This window comes from Hylobates moloch, unplaced genomic scaffold (genome assembly GCF_009828535.3).
Source record: "Hylobates moloch isolate HMO894 unplaced genomic scaffold, HMol_V3 SCAFFOLD_1, whole genome shotgun sequence".
NCBI classification, from domain to species: Eukaryota; Metazoa; Chordata; class Mammalia; order Primates; family Hylobatidae; genus Hylobates; species Hylobates moloch.
Genome location: NW_026652276.1, coordinates 36073304 through 36089156, shown reverse-complemented (window position 1 = coordinate 36089156; position 15853 = coordinate 36073304). Strand labels below are relative to the sequence as shown.

Below are 15853 nucleotides of genomic sequence, written 5' to 3'. Positions count from 1 at the left end.
AAAAAAATTAGCTGGGCATGGTGGCACATGCCTATAGTCCTAGCTACTCGGGAGGCTAAGGCAGGAGAATTGCTTGAACCCAGGAGGCGGAGGTTACAGTGAGCCGAGATCACGCCAACTGCACTGCACTCTAGCCTGGGCGACAGAGCAAGACTCTGTCTCAAAAAAAAAAAAAAAATTATTGTTAGATCTTAATGAGGCAGAAGAAAGAACAAGGAGGTGGAGATATACTAAAGAAGGGGAATTAATAAAAATATATTATCTTCTAAACTCCAATTTTTGCTTTCACTCACAATCCACAGGATCCCAGCATTACCCCTTTAAAGATGTTGCCTCAACTCAAATATTACACTAACAGGCTTGTCTCCTAAGGCTACTATTTTTTTCTTAATCAATAACTTAGCCAGCACAATCTCAAAAGTTTGTGCAGAGACTTAGAAAGGAAGCAACCTTAAGTAGAAAATAACAAAAGAGCTTAAAATCAGCTACCATATAACCGAAGAAACAGAACGATCCATTTCAAGCATTATCCTCCATACCTTGTCAATCTCCGATGTAGAGAAATGGAAGAAGTTCTGTTATTGTGGCCATTTTACTAGTGCTGTGGCTGTCTGCTTCTAGCCTCAAAATGTTAACTTCTTTTAGAGAAACAAAGGACAATTTTAGAATGTACCTTAAACATGCCTGGGTTAGAGTCCAAGGAAAACAAGTTCAACTACTCCACACACAAAAAAAATTGGCTAGGCATGGTGGCTCATGCTTGTAATCCCAGAAATCTGGGAGCCCAAGGCAGGCAGATCACTTGAACCTACTTGTTTGAGACCAGCCTGGGAAACACGGTGAAACTCCATCTCTACAAAAAAAAAAAAAAAAAATACAAAAACTAGCTGGGGGTGGTGGCACATGGCTATGGTCCCAGCTACTTGGGAGGCTGAGGGGGGAGGATCACCTGAGCCTGGGAGACCGAAACTGAAGTGAGCCAAGATGGCACCACTGCACTCGCCTAGTGACAGAGCGAGATCCTGTCTCCAAAAAAAAAATTTTTTTTAAGTGAAACTCTCTAAAGAACATGTGATCATAAGAATAGCTTGAGCCTGGGAGGTGGAGGTTGCAGTGAGCAGAGATCACACTATTGCACTCCCTCCTGAGCTACAGAATGAGACTCCGTCTCAAAAAAAAAAAAAGGTTACTAATTTTTTAATGTGAATTTTTGCCTCTATGTGTACAACAAAACCATTTACACTAAAGCTTCCCTCAGCAACAAAAGATAGCATTAGAAAGTTGAAAAACAGTTCCAAGTAAATAGTTGTTAGTATCTGCATTAGGCTGTTCTTGCACTGCTACAAAGACATACCTGAAGCTAGGGGTGGCGGCTCACACCTATAATCCTAGCACTTTGGGAAGCTGAGGCAGGAGGATTGCTTGAGCCCAGAAGTTCAGGACCAACCTGGGCAACACAGGGAGACTCCGTCTCTACAAAAAATAAACAAAATTAGCCAGGTATGGTGGCATGGCTTGCAGTCCCAGCTACTCAGGAGGCTGAGATGGGAGGATTGCTTGAGCCCAAGAGATGGAGGCTGCAGTAAGCCATGATGATGCTATTGCATTCCAGCCTGGGCAAGAGAGTGAGACCAGAAGGTGGAAGGTAAAGGGGGAGCAGGCACATCACGTGGCAGGAGCAAGAGCAAAAGAGGGGTGGACGGGGGGGTGTGTGGTGGGGGAGGTGGTTGGGTGTGCCACACACTCTTAAACAATCAGATCTCGTGAGAACTCAACTATCGTTAGGACAGCACCAAGACATGAGGGATCTGTCCCCATGACACAAACACCTCCCACCAGGTCTCACCTCCTACATTGTGGATTACATTTCAACTTGAGATTTGGGCGAAAATATTCAAACTATATCAATGCCTTAAAGAACAAAAGTGTCCCAGCACTTTGGGAGGCCAAGGTGTGAGGACTGCTTGAGCCCAAGAGTTCAAGACCAGTCTGGGCAACATGGTGAGACCCCATCTCTACAAAAAAATAGAAAATTAAGGGCTGGGCATGGTGGCTTATGCCTATAATACCTACACTTTGGGAGGCTGAGGCAGGAGGAACGCTTGAGCCCAGGAGTTCAAGACCAGCCTGGGCAACATAGCAAGACCCTATCTCTAAAAAACAAATAATTAAAAAAAAAAAAATCCAGGTGGAGTGGCACGTGCCTGTGGTCCCAGCTACTTAGGAGGCTGAGGTGGGAGGATAGCTCAAGCCAGGGAGGTTGAGGCTGCAGTGAGCCGTGATTGCACCACTGCAGTCCAGCCTGGGCAGCAGAACAAGATGCTGTTTCAAAAAAAAAAAAAAAAACTTTCTTCGAGTTTTGTATTGTTTTTTAATTTTGGCTATAAAATATGAAGTTGTTCTTATATTTGTGAAACTATGAAAATGATGACAGAAGAGGCTTCTGATTTAAAGAAATAGAAACTGGCTTGTAAGACTTCCATTATAGCATATAACAATTTCAAATGCAAATTCTGATTGAACTTCAAGGCTGGATACCATATCAAAAATCACTTTGGATAGAATTTGATCCACAGCTATTACAAATATTAATTATTGTTAGTTCAACCATAAAAATCATGAACATATCTGCCTAGAGTTATTGGTGAAACACAAGATATTAAAAAATACTGTATTCAAATAAAGGCAGAAAAATACTTACCCTGGATTAGCAGCTTCCATCAATATCCCAGTAAAAAAAATTAAACTAAAAACAAGGCTACTTCACAGCAAGATTTATTAATACATCCAAAAGAAAGAAAGAAAAATGATTTTGTCACACTATATACAGATAATACATACAGTGTTTCATACACATATTACATCAGTTTTTACACAAGAAAAATATACATAAAAATGTAAACTTTTGTATACAAAAACCCTTAAACAAATTAAACAAGGACCAGATAACAAAAGGAGACCAATTCATTATTATTTCATCAAATTTTTAAAACAGTAATACAGTACATTCATTGAGATATATATGGAAAATGTGAGCCATCTCTTCTTGTTTAAAGGGAAATTACAAACCAAAAGTCAGTCGCCTCCTAAAACGTGGTCTCCCCCAGCAATGCCGCACCCAATGCCACAAGTATGCCTCTCCATCAGAACTGGGGGCTCTTACCAAAACCTGCCCATCTCCTTATCTTGCTCCTACAGTCTGTGCAGAAACAAGTGGCTCCTAACTTTTGTGCATATAATTAAACTCGCAGCCACTATGAACACAAATAAAGAGGAGAGATTCTCAGTTTGTAAGTTCCCTTTAAGCGGCTTTTATATTTTTGTATTTATTTTTAATGCATGGCCTGTTAAACATACTTGTGTGCCAAGGTGAATGAGAACACTGAAAAAGAAGGGCTTTGAGAACCGCTAGTCCTTGCTACCGTGCAGTTTCTTTGTTAGAAGAGATTTTAAAACTGTCCAACCTGTCTCATTTGCTGGTTTCAAATAAGCCACCTCACCTTTGATTTCCCACTGCAACTTGGTTTCAACTTACACTTCAGTACTCTAGTTGTTAGTACCATACAATTGCCAAGAGGCTTTTTGTTAAAGGCTACTTCTGATATCAGGTTCCAGCTAAGCTACTCAGTAAAACGGCTCAAACCCCAGCCTCTCTATTTTAGTCTTCAGGAGTACTCTTACTTCACTGTTTTTTGTAACATCTTACAATTTAGGATTGTCCATCTACCTTCCTCTCTCTGCAAGTTCTTGAGATGTAATCTGCTGCCAACTCTTCACAAAATAAAATAGTATTTAATAGTTCTTCCTTAATAGTCTTGCATTCAGTGTGTCAAATTGATGTAATAATGAAAAATACCTGAAACTGTGGGGAATAAGAATTAAATCTATTTCAAGCACATGCAACTTGGAACTCGCAAAAAAAAAAAAAAAAAGAAAGAAAGAAAGAAAGAAAGAAAAAAGAGTCTGGGAGGGCCCTTAACTAAAATGTGCTTAAGACAGCTTCACGAGAGAGCTGCCTTCTTTCAAATTTGAATTTTGAACAAGGCAAAATAACAATTAGGTGATATATTTCCCTGCAGCATGAGAGTAGTTAACTTCCCCCAGGCAAAATGATCTCAATAATCATTATTTATTAATGAAAGGAGGAGGCAAATTGGTGAATTAAGTTGATCTAGGAGATGGTGGCTGACATACACTAATGGAAATACTAGGATTGCTTTATAAGTGAAATAAACAGTCTGGTCTGTGGAACATCTCCACTTCAGAGAGAGGAAAAATGCACAAAGCTCCTCAAGTGAATCTCCAGCTCTTTCTTACTCTCATGGGACAGATGGCATTTTTAAAATGACAGTCTCCCTTTCAGTTAAGAAAAACACAACAATAGAAGGAAAAGGAAGATAAATAAATAGTGTGTGGATGTCTTTAGATGAGACTTTAAATGTTCTTTAAATAACTTTTGATAATGTATTTTAAATCATTACATACAACTGCCACTGCAGTGACAATATTCCAGTAGGGGCAGCATTTTGCTAAATGTAAAAGATTGCCATTTAAAACTCATACATATACATGTGTATATACAGTTATATCAACACTATTTATATACATATATATCTAGAGAGCAATATTTCATTGCCTTTGAATATCTATATATCTACTCCCACAATATATACTAGAGACATACTGTGTGAGTACATACGAAAGCATATGTACACATGCTCTGACATGTATATATACACTTTTGTCTGTGTGTGCATAAGAGCTTTAAAGGCACAATATATAGGGATGCAAGTTTTCTAGAGAGCTGCAGCAAATACAGAATGTCACAAACTGAGAAAAGTCAAAAGAAAATATAGCAGAATTCATCACACAGGAATTCATCAAAGCAGTTTCATCATGAGAAAAATGAGTTAGTTACAGAATTCAAGAGGCTTACATGTGACCTCGTATGCTTTCCATTAAAATGTAAATGGTGAAGTTATGATTAAACTACAAAGCAAATAAAAATATGTAAATGACAAATTAATGACAGTAAGTGCGGAAATAAACCTAACACTAATATCAATCATAAAATCATAATTATGTTCTTTTGTAATTTAAGTAAAATGTCCCCAAATTATTGAGGTAAAACTTTCAAATTTGTTTTATTTGAAGGTTGGCTTTCTGTTTGTTTTTGAGACAAAGATGAATGCCCAAGTCTCAAAATTCCTATTGATAATATTACCAAAACTTGTATCTTCTGGGAAAATTTCAGAGACAAAGATCTTTAAAAGAAATAACAGAGAAGTTGATGAAATATGCTTAAGCCAAATGCTTCTGGCTAGAAGAGACAGAACTAAGGGGAAAAAAACCACAATGATGTGTGATTTTTTTTTTTTTTTTAAGTGATGAGAGACTGACCAGTAGAAGGTGGTGAAGATGAAGAATAGTGGAACTGGCAAGTAAGAACTGTTCAGACAAGCATTCATTGTGTAATATCCATAAACAAGACTATAATCCAAAGGACTTCCACTTTAGTATGTTCTGATGATGTACTCTAGACTGTCACCTCCTCTGGCTTACAGAATAATCCAGAACTTTCCATAGACATTAATCTTGCTTAACAAAGGCTGTTTACCTATTATACACACACATTTTTAAGGGAAATATATGTATATAGCTTTATCTATACACACACATATACATACGTGTATATATAGATTTATACAAATGTATAAATAAACATAATATTTTTCAATCTTTCCATTGACAAGGCAAGTTCACATTCAGCAAAGTGCCACCACATCCCATATACACATCTCTGTACAGATATACACATAAGGGTCTGTTTTCACCCTTCAACCGGGAGAATTTTTTCTAGCAAATCCCATTAACCAGCAACTGAAGGGAGAAATGGCACCAGTACAAACTCCCTTCTTTCATTTGCATGCATATGTACAAGAAATATGCAGATTTTAAAAAAAAAATCCCAAAACAAGAGTGAATGAAACCAGGAGATGCTGCAAAAATACAACTGTAGAAAAGAACAGCATATAGAGCTTTCCTAGGTCTTCACTATATCTAAGATGAAGTAAATGATGCTCAAGAGACAACTACAAATTCAGGTATATTATCAGAAGTTGCTTTGACATATTTCAAAGTACATGATTTTTTAAGTATTAAAAATAAATGTCATTGGAACATTTAATAACAACTCTAATTTTGACTATTTCAGACCACCAGATACTCCAGTAATAAATGTATAGCAAAATAACAACTTAAAACTCAAAATAAAGGGATGTATTTTTTTTAATTCCATATGAATCAGGGGTAGCACAATTTTTCCTATAGCTAAAATATGGGGATGGGAGCACTCTTAAGTTAATAAATAACAGCAGAACTAAGCAAAAGTTTTTTGAAAAATTTTGGAAATAAATGAAATCACCCCAGCTTTGAAATATGCACGGTGAAATGATCCCACCAACTCCTTAAACAAAGCAGCCCCTTCCAAAAATTCTTTATGAAAGGCCTATACTTTTTCTTAACTTCACCAAGAAAAGATGATCAACAATATTTTCTTACTCGAATATAAAGAAATCTATAATTAACATAAAAAAGGTTCAATAGATCTCTGGTCCCATCACCACAATAGATAAACACAGCTCATGTCTGGGGCTGTCTGTCTCTCTCTCTTATTTTTATGCTCGAAAGTGAGAGGCTGATCTTAGAACCTCCTGTTTCTCATGTCATTTTATGAACATAGCATAATATAAGTTAATCCAAAGGTTAACATAAAATGCACATGATATCAGAGCTAGCCTTTTAACATAAGATAACATAATGATTAATTTGGTGTATTTATACAACAGAGACAATGAGAAAGTAACTCCAATACCCTCAACTAAATAAATCATGTTTCTACAATACATTCGGTTACCTTTATCTATTTTTATATAAGCACACATTCATATCTCTCACACACGTGCCCCCAATGTATATTTTTGCATGTGTGTAAAAAATACAGACATATACATGCACACGAGTAATTTAATTCTATTTTAAAGTCACAGTGGGAATTCCTTAGTGAGGAGGGATAAAAAGTTCCTGAATAAGACACTGAGAACATCTAGACTTATTATTTTCTCTATTTTACTTCCCAACTTACAGAATAAACTGTAAATTAAAGAATAAATCCATAGGAAATAAAAGAGGTCTTACAAACTTAGTTTACAAATTCCAGCTACAGTAGTTGGAGTTTTACTTGATCTATGTATTTCTATGTACCCTGTAACTAAGCTTCTAGCCATCTTAAGTGTAAACCACAGATCATTTACTAAAGAACATGATTCTCAACAGTTCTAGGAACAGTTATAAATGGTCTAAAGGTGTTCTACATTTTGAGGCCCCAGGATATCCTTTTATTTTATATATCTGCAAGGTAGCAAAGGATAGCTATACACCTTGACACGGCAGAGATCCAGTGTAAAAAGGTGCTTCACTAGTTTGTTTTGTCAAAAAAAAAAAAAAAAAAAAAAAAATCTACCTGCAACGTACAAAAGAAATGCTACACCCATTAAAAAGGAATAAAACAAAAAAAAAAAAAATATACCTTTATTTTTTTTTAAAAAAAAAAAAAAAAAAAAAAAAAAAAAGCTCATATATATTTAGCTATTAAACACATAGGCAACATAATTCATTACACTCAATACAGCTTTAGTATAAAACTTATAATTTATGAGGTGATGTTAATAGCATAAATTAATATACCTTTTCTCTTAAAATCTACAATAAGTATTCTGAAAGCTCATTGGGGAAGGAAATTTTTAAATAAAATTTTAAAGCTGTGCATGATGGGAAAGGATTCTGTATTCTGAAGCTGAGATGAGAGCCTGGAGGAGAAAGGAAAAAGTCCTATGCAAGACACTGTGGGCTACAAAACCAAATGTTTCCTCTTTCTTCCGCTCTCTTCAATGATGAGTCACCTTTAGTTTCTTTTAAAACTATTTTCTTATTTTAAAAACTGCCCTAATTTCCACAAGGAATCCCTGAGACATACTCAATACTATACAGTGAAAAGAACTATCACTGTTGAGAGGAACAGATTCAACCCTTCCAAACAGATGAAGACAATGTCAACAAGTGTCAGACTTCCCATCATTTCAGGACTAATCCACTGGAGCCAACTGTACCTTAATGATGCAGGTTGGAGTCATTTTAGGGCAAATCAGTCTATTCCCCCAAGTAAAACCAATGGTGTGGCATTTAGCTGCACTGGAGCCTTCTGCACTGCGTGTTGAAAATTTTCCCAAGGGGAACTTTGGGTGCATATAGAGCTTACTTCAGTGGTCCCCAGCTTAAAAAACAAACAAACAAAAACAAACAAACGAAGAAAAAAGAAACAAGTGAAAGAAGAGGATTTTATGACTCTTCGGCTGGGATGGGTACAGATCATGTGTGCGTGTGCATTCTTCAGGACTGTGGTGGGCAGAGGCAAGAAGGCGAAAGAGAAGATGGAAAGCTGTGCTGCCCTATGGAGCTCACTGAGAGTTAGATAGATTTTTCTCTTATATGAGTATTGTTCTAAACTTTAGATCACTAAAAACTGCTGTTCAAAGTAGCCAAACATCCCCAGTATTGGGGAACATAGGGTTAAAAAAAAGTCATACCCAATTTGCTTGCTCTCTCTCTGAAACGTCACATTTCCTCTTATTAGCTCTGTATCACAGTGCAGAGAAAAACTAACAAAAAAATAAGGGCTGAAGTGAAAACAGAATATTTGCTATTTAGAAATAAGGCTCCCTAAATTTGACCTACAACTGCAGCATTAATGACACTGTTTATTAGAAGAGACATAACTATTCATTTATGTTTTATGTTTTCTTTCCTAATTCATTAGTCAGGGAGAAATGCTTAACAGATATCAAAACATGTCCTTCACTGGTATTTTATTACAAATTATTGGAAAGGTAGTATTTAAAATGTTACTTTAATCTACTAAACATGATTCTGGTTTCCTCCAGAATATAGGAAAATTTATAAAGATGTTAAGACATTATTAAACTCTTTAACTTTTCTACAGAATGCCAGTGAAGATTCAGTTAATGTATTGGGAGAGGGGAAACATCTGTGTTCTTTCATATATATATAAAACTCTCCACCCCCGAGAAATATATTTTTTGTCAGGAAAAAAATCCTTGGAACAATGTAAATACTGGTAATAAAAGAGATACAAATGAGGACTGTTCAGTATGACTAAATTTTCTTTCAAGGAATCCTCTAAATTGCCTCATTAAACTGGAGAGTTCTGTTGACCATTTAGAAGATCATAATATTAGATTTCTATATATACCAGATTATGAACAGAATTTTAAAAGAAGTCTGAAAAGATGAAGAAACTGAAAACTAATTTTTAATGAATTTCAAACCTCTTAATAAGTTTAGTGTTAATATACTCATCTTTTTGCAATACCAACACATAGCGACCTTCTGAACTAACCTGGAGGAGAGGAGATTGCCTTACCCGTGCACTGCTGACTGAGGATGCCCACTGACCATCACCAGCACCCCTAGGATGCCAAGGCATGGCAAAGACGGTGGGCAAGCATCAGCGGACTGACCACACGGCATTTACTAGATATGCTCAAATTCTAATCCCACTTTATAAAAACAGAATGGTATAGGTCAACAGAAAGGTCAATTCTTTCCTGCAAGAAGAAAACTGTATGGACAGGGCGCCTCTGTGCATCCCAAACATGGTTTCCTTCCTAATCAAAGAGCTGTCTTTGCCACTGTGGACTGTGATCACAGATTGAGAACAATCTCTGATAAGGAAGAGCTTTAGTGTCAGTCACAGAAAATGATGATTCTTAACTTTCAGGTGAGAGATTGGGCTTATTTAAAAATAAATCTTATAAATAATTATTTGGCAAAGATAAAGTATCAGCTTTCTTTAGCCTTAAGCCACTAAAGACAGTAACACCAATTTTAAGGAAAAAAAATAATAACCTCACTTTCCAACTTGCTCCCCATGCCTACTATTTGTTTCTGATTAAATTATAGTCTTCTCACAGAGGGACACTAGACACACCACACTGCCTGCCAACATGAAATTGCTCAGGAAGTCATTTATAAAGCAGTTATATCACACATGGTAGGTCACCAGAGAAAATAATCCTTTCCTGTCTAAGCTATGTGATGGTAATTAGAAAATTTTTCCATTGCATAGTCTGTCACTTGGTGGGTTAAGTATAATTGCTACTTACTATTATGAGTTGTTTACTAGCTACATAACCTACCCAGATGTGCAAATTGCTAAGCCATTTTTACAGAAGAAAAAACAATGTCTTAAGTACTTTAATTAAAATAATATTAATAATTATGTAGAGAGAGTAAAGGAGAAAAAGCCCATCTTTTCTTCAGATGCTACCGATCACAGCCAGTGAATATCACACATTAGAATGGAATTCAGATTCTCAGAGCACAGAATGTATCCATTAACTGCAGCAACTTTGTAAATTAAATCACAGTAACACAATCTAACTGGCCTTTATAAATAGTCCCAAAGAACTGCAGAAACAGAGTGAAACTTCTTTGCCACTATTTCTCCTGGGTTCAACACTAGAGTAAAAGCTAGTTTCTACCTATTTAGGACCTTATATAAGATTTGTTTTTGATTCCAGTATTGCCTTGTGATAGCATAAGTGCTATTTTAAAAGATACTCATTTTCATATTCCTGGAGTAAAAGACACTTCATTCCTTTCTATACATATTAATAGCAAAGTTACTACTAATAGACAAGAATGGCTCTATTAAGTAAAGGAAAAACACAGATCTCTCTGGGCTTACAGATGTTCTCCTCTCTTCCAAAAAGGGACTCATAAGAAACAGCAAGGGCAAAGCAAATTGCAAACTTTGATATCTGTTTTGAACTAGATAAAATAGAGGAAAAGTCTGTTGTTGATAATTCCTCAACCACTTTCCTCAGCTTTCATCATGGGCATCCAAACGAAAATGTATTTACTCAAAGTTTTTGGTGTGAAGCTGTAACTAGCAACATTCCTGATAATTTCATGCCTCCTTACTAGAAAGCAGAGAAGGGCTTTTAAATGCACATAAAACAGAAAATTGCAAACAATAAAATGTGCAACTTACTGCAAACTCAGCTTTGTATCATAACTAAAGAATTTCAAGCAGCTAACATGAGGGACAAATAGACAGAAAAAGTTCAGATCGACTACCCACGACTTTCCCTTCCTTGTCAAAGGGCTGATGAGGAAGTCAATGTACTGCTCTGCGACAACCTTTAAATACACAATGGAGACTAAACCGAACTGCTGGGAATGGACAGTTATCTAGTGATGCTTATGATGGTTGTGAAAATAGTTTAACAAACTAAATGACATTTTTGAGCAGAGGTAACTACTCGTGACCACTTCATTACAGTACATTAAAATAAAAAAGCTTACTAATATAGATTCACAGGTGAGAAATATTCAAATTATCTGTTCTCACCATTCAGAATAGAAATTTATGGTGATACCAAATATAATTTTGCTTTATGACATAAGTTATAATTTAGAAATTTTGCACTCTGCAAAAAAGGCAAAGCTATTAAAAATAAATCTTCCAATCAATTACCATGATTTTAAAAAAACTAAATATATTACAAACATATTTTTGGCCCACAAAAAGAAACATCAATAAATACAAAATAGGGCATATAATGATTTCATACAGTCATGTGACATTTCCCCTCCATAACCTCAGGCACGTGGTATCTGCATAATGCCTGCTGATCACCATCATTCCTTTAAAAAGCAGAGAAAGAAAAGCTTTCAAAAGAAGGGACTGGTTAGAACTAGCATGGCATAAAGAGATTACATACAGGAAGTAGGAAAATACATCCAATCGTTACCTATTAGAAAGGAATTAAGATCAAATATTCCCTGACAAATGAGTTATTGAATCACATCAATAGGTATGTTCTCTCTACTTAACTTTTAAAATATATATATATGTGAATTAGACTAGACTCAGGTATAAATAGCCAATGGTATCTCAAGGGACAGTGAAACTACTCAGCAAAAGCAGAGTAGAGATGCCTTTAAAATCTAGTTCCACCCTTCTCTGGGGGGAAAAAAAAGATAGGCAAGAAACCTCACAAATTTATTTCATAGTCACGAACTTCCTAAACTACCCCATATGATTTTTAATCCCTAAAATCCTGGTATTTTAAAAACATTTCCCAAAACTATTTTCAAATTTACTTAAACCCAAGTACTTAAATTATTTTAAAAGGACCGAAGGGCGAATAAAATTTATATCTAATTTCCATATTCTGCTTTGAAAGAAACTTTAAAATGTGTATCCTTCAGATATTACACATCACTTCACAACTGGTACACTGATTCTACAAGTGTCTTCAACATTTTACAAATCTTACCAAAGAATCACTACTGTAAACATGAAAAATTCAAAAGCAAAAGATGGATCAAGGAGTTCACAGATCCCATCTTTTCAAATCTATCTGACCTATCCTGCTTTTTCACATCAAAATATTTTCTTTAATTACATCTTGCAAATGTATTCCATGAGAGAGGGATTTAGAAACAAACATATGTCTGAAAAGACAAAGTGACCATCAGGCCCCAGAACCCTGGCAGCGTGCAGTCATCCCAGGCAAGCTTTTCAGGACATCCCTGCCTCACTGACGGGAATCCAAGCTTCCTATGTTCTGTTTCTTCTTGGGCTAACTTTTAGCAGAAAAAGGTTGTGCTACTCACACGACCAGCCCACCACCCTCCCTATTCAGGAAACTTGAGGAGAAGAAGGACCAACCTTATTAGGATTGTGAGATGTAGGAGAGGAGAAAAGTAAGAGTCTTATACTCATTGGGGCGGGGGGAACAAACAAAAAAAAAACCAAACTAATGGGACAGCTGCTTCCTGCACTGCACAAAAACACACGCGTGGGCACACACATACTCACAGGCAGTCAAAAGACACAGTTTTTTCTTTTAGTTAAAGATGATCACAATTACGAATGGAATCCTGGCCTCACTGTGGTGTTTAGCAGTTGGTGCTAGGTCAGAGTCTTGACCTGCCACACACCATTTGCTGTCTCTTATACAGGAACTCAATTAACAAGATCATTCTATCTAGAACCACCTATGTAAAAACCTGGCAATAGAATGGAAAGCATTGATCTGAATACTAGGAAATAGTAAAGGGCACTGGTATTCTGAGGTATCTTCCACTTCTAGGACTTGCTGCTAAAAGTCAATCCTATCCAGTCACTGTGCTGAACCACTAAGGAAACCACTGGGGCAGAGTGGGCCTGCCAGGAGGGAATGAGCACCAGTGCTAAGGAGCACATGTGAACACTGTAGCGAGGTCCACTGCAGGGCCACTCATTGAACTGGGAAGCGGGGGGTGCCCCTCTGATCCCCATCTGTTATATCTTCTTTAGGAAAAGGGGAGAGGGGTGCTAAAGAGAAAACAAAGATAGAAAACACTGGGTTCCCCACCTGCCTGCAAACACAGACACCCTCAATTAGGGGAGGGAAAGGGAGAAGATGCATTATTGGTACTTGTAGCTGTGGCACCTGTTACTGTGAAGCCTGTAGGAGGGGCTATAGAGCTGTGGCTGGGCTGCAGGTCCTTAGGAATGCCACTGTGAGAACTCAGCTGGTGGCCAAAGGCTGCGCTGAACTGAGGGAGTTGCTGCTTGGGAGAGGTGGAGGCCATTAGTTCAGCAGAAGGCCCCATGCCACTGAAGCTGGTCTGTGGTAACCCCGGAAGCACACTGGAGCTGCTGGGGGTCACGGTGGCGAAGGCAGGCTGTGTGGTCTCTGAGTTCGAAGTGGTGGGTGGCGTGGATAGGGAAGTGGAAAGAAGATGACCATCTGCGCCGAGAAGGTTGCTAAATGGAGAGGGGTCTCCAAGGTTGACGGGGAGATTGCCCCAGTGAGTTCTGGGGTTTACCACGCCTCCAAGTGGCACCTCAAGTTGGGTTGGGAGCAAGTGCTGCGCCATGATGGGCATCTCTGCTGAAAAGGTAGCTGCCATATTATCACCAGAGTACGATGTTGTGTGGGGAGAGGTGATATGGTCACTGTAGGGAGACGGCACATGCTCACTATCATAATGGCTTCCATGGGGTGAGGAGTGTGAGTGATCACTGCTGTATTGCTGTCGTGAGGTGATTAGGTCATCTGCCTTGCTCAGCAGCTGGGCAGGATGTGGCCTCTGGGAGGCATGGCTGCCGTCATGAAGTCCATGAAACTGTCCTGGGAAGGCTCTCTCCCCAAGTGCACTCTGGCTGATCAGAGTGGCAGAAGTAAGGCCAACGTTGGCTGGGGCAGAGAACTGCCCCTGGATCTGCCCTGCCAGGGGTGTAGGTGGGTTTGACAAGGTAGCAGAACGGAGCAGGTTCTCATCCAGCTCTAGACTAGAAAAATTATCATGTACTATACGCCCATTCAATAGCTCCCCTAGGTCTGTGTTCACCTCTCGGCTCAAGGATTGTATTCCTGAAGCTCCAGTACCTGTGGAGAACACCCCTATTCCTCTATCTGACAACTCCTGGACTGGCACACCATCTGACTGGGCAAGGACCCCAATGGTACTCAGGCACTCGAGAGAAGTTACAGCCTGCAAGGCCCGTTCAAGCTCCTCAGCCTCTTCGGTAGTTGGGAGGAGGTCTCCATTCTTCCCTGAGTCAACAAAAGCCATCAACAATCAGTAGAGCTTTTACCAGTTCTACATCACAAAAATCATACATTTGAATTATTTTAAACAATATTCTATTTAAAAAGAGTCCCTCTTGAAAAGAAAAGTTTCCAAGATTTTGATTGGAGGGAAAAAGTGAAATAACGGTCTGCAGGACAGGGTCTGAAACGTCAGCTATCTAGGAATTTGAATCACCATCTTCAGTTGATTTACTGAAAACCATCTCAAAAACCATCTTATCGACGTATTAACTTCTTAGGAATTCTAAGGATTACAAATTTAAAACTCATGGTGACTATGTGATTATACGTGTTTTTAACCTAAAATTATACTATCATCATTAACATAGAAAACATATATCAACTTGGATTTGAGACAAAAGGCTGTGTAGAACAGGTCCACCTTGCCTGTTCTACTCCTGACTCTCCCAGCTGGAAGGCAGCTGTGGAAGGTTAAAACACGGAAATTCATACATCTATTTTAGCACAACACTAAGCTCTCAGTTCATTTCATGGGTTATCTTTCAAAATGCTTTTGCTTTACTCTCTAATCCTTTCCCCTCATTCTTTTCCTATTTCTTACTAATTTTCATAAAATGGAAGCCCATGGACCTACTTTGATTTCATTTCTAATATTTAAAAAATCTATTGTTAGGAACTTGATTAATCACCATGGAAATATTCGATTTTTAATGGCGAAAGAAACATTCTAAAAGTATAAAAGATTTCCCCTGAAAGCATGGGGGAATTGGCAGGATTAAGCAAACTTCGTTTTGGAAAAGTGCACTTCAGTTGAAGTACAGGGTGGGGTATAAAACTAGGGCAAGTTCTAAAAGACTTCAAAACTCATGTTTGGCTGGACATGGTGGCTCGCGCCTGTAATCCCAGCACTTTGAGAGGCCAAGGCAGGTGGATCACCTGAGGTCAAGAGTTTGAGAACAGCCTGACCAACATGGTGAAACCCCGCCTCTACTAAAAATATAAAAATTAGCTGGGCATGGTGGCAGACACCTGTAATCCCAGCTACTCGGGAGGCTGAGGCAGGAGAATCGCTGGAACATGGGAGGCAGACGTTGCAGTGAGCCAATATGGCGCCACTACATTCCAGTCTGAGCGACAGAGCAAGACTCCGTCTCAAAAAAAAA

General features: G+C 38.0%; 1 protein-coding gene across 2 annotated transcripts in view; it reads right to left on the bottom strand.

Annotated features, from left to right (window-relative positions):
* Positions 1-7644: 7644 nt before the first annotated feature.
* Positions 7645-15853, bottom strand: part of INO80D (INO80 complex subunit D) — a 92091-nt gene continuing 83882 nt past the window's right edge. For both annotated transcript variants that reach the window (XM_032754808.2, XM_032754806.2), the window contains exon 11: positions 7645-14693. In XM_032754808.2, the coding sequence (XP_032610699.1) occupies positions 13528-14693 (1166 nt within the window). In that variant the 3' untranslated portion in view covers positions 7645-13527. The remainder of the gene's footprint in view (positions 14694-15853) is intronic.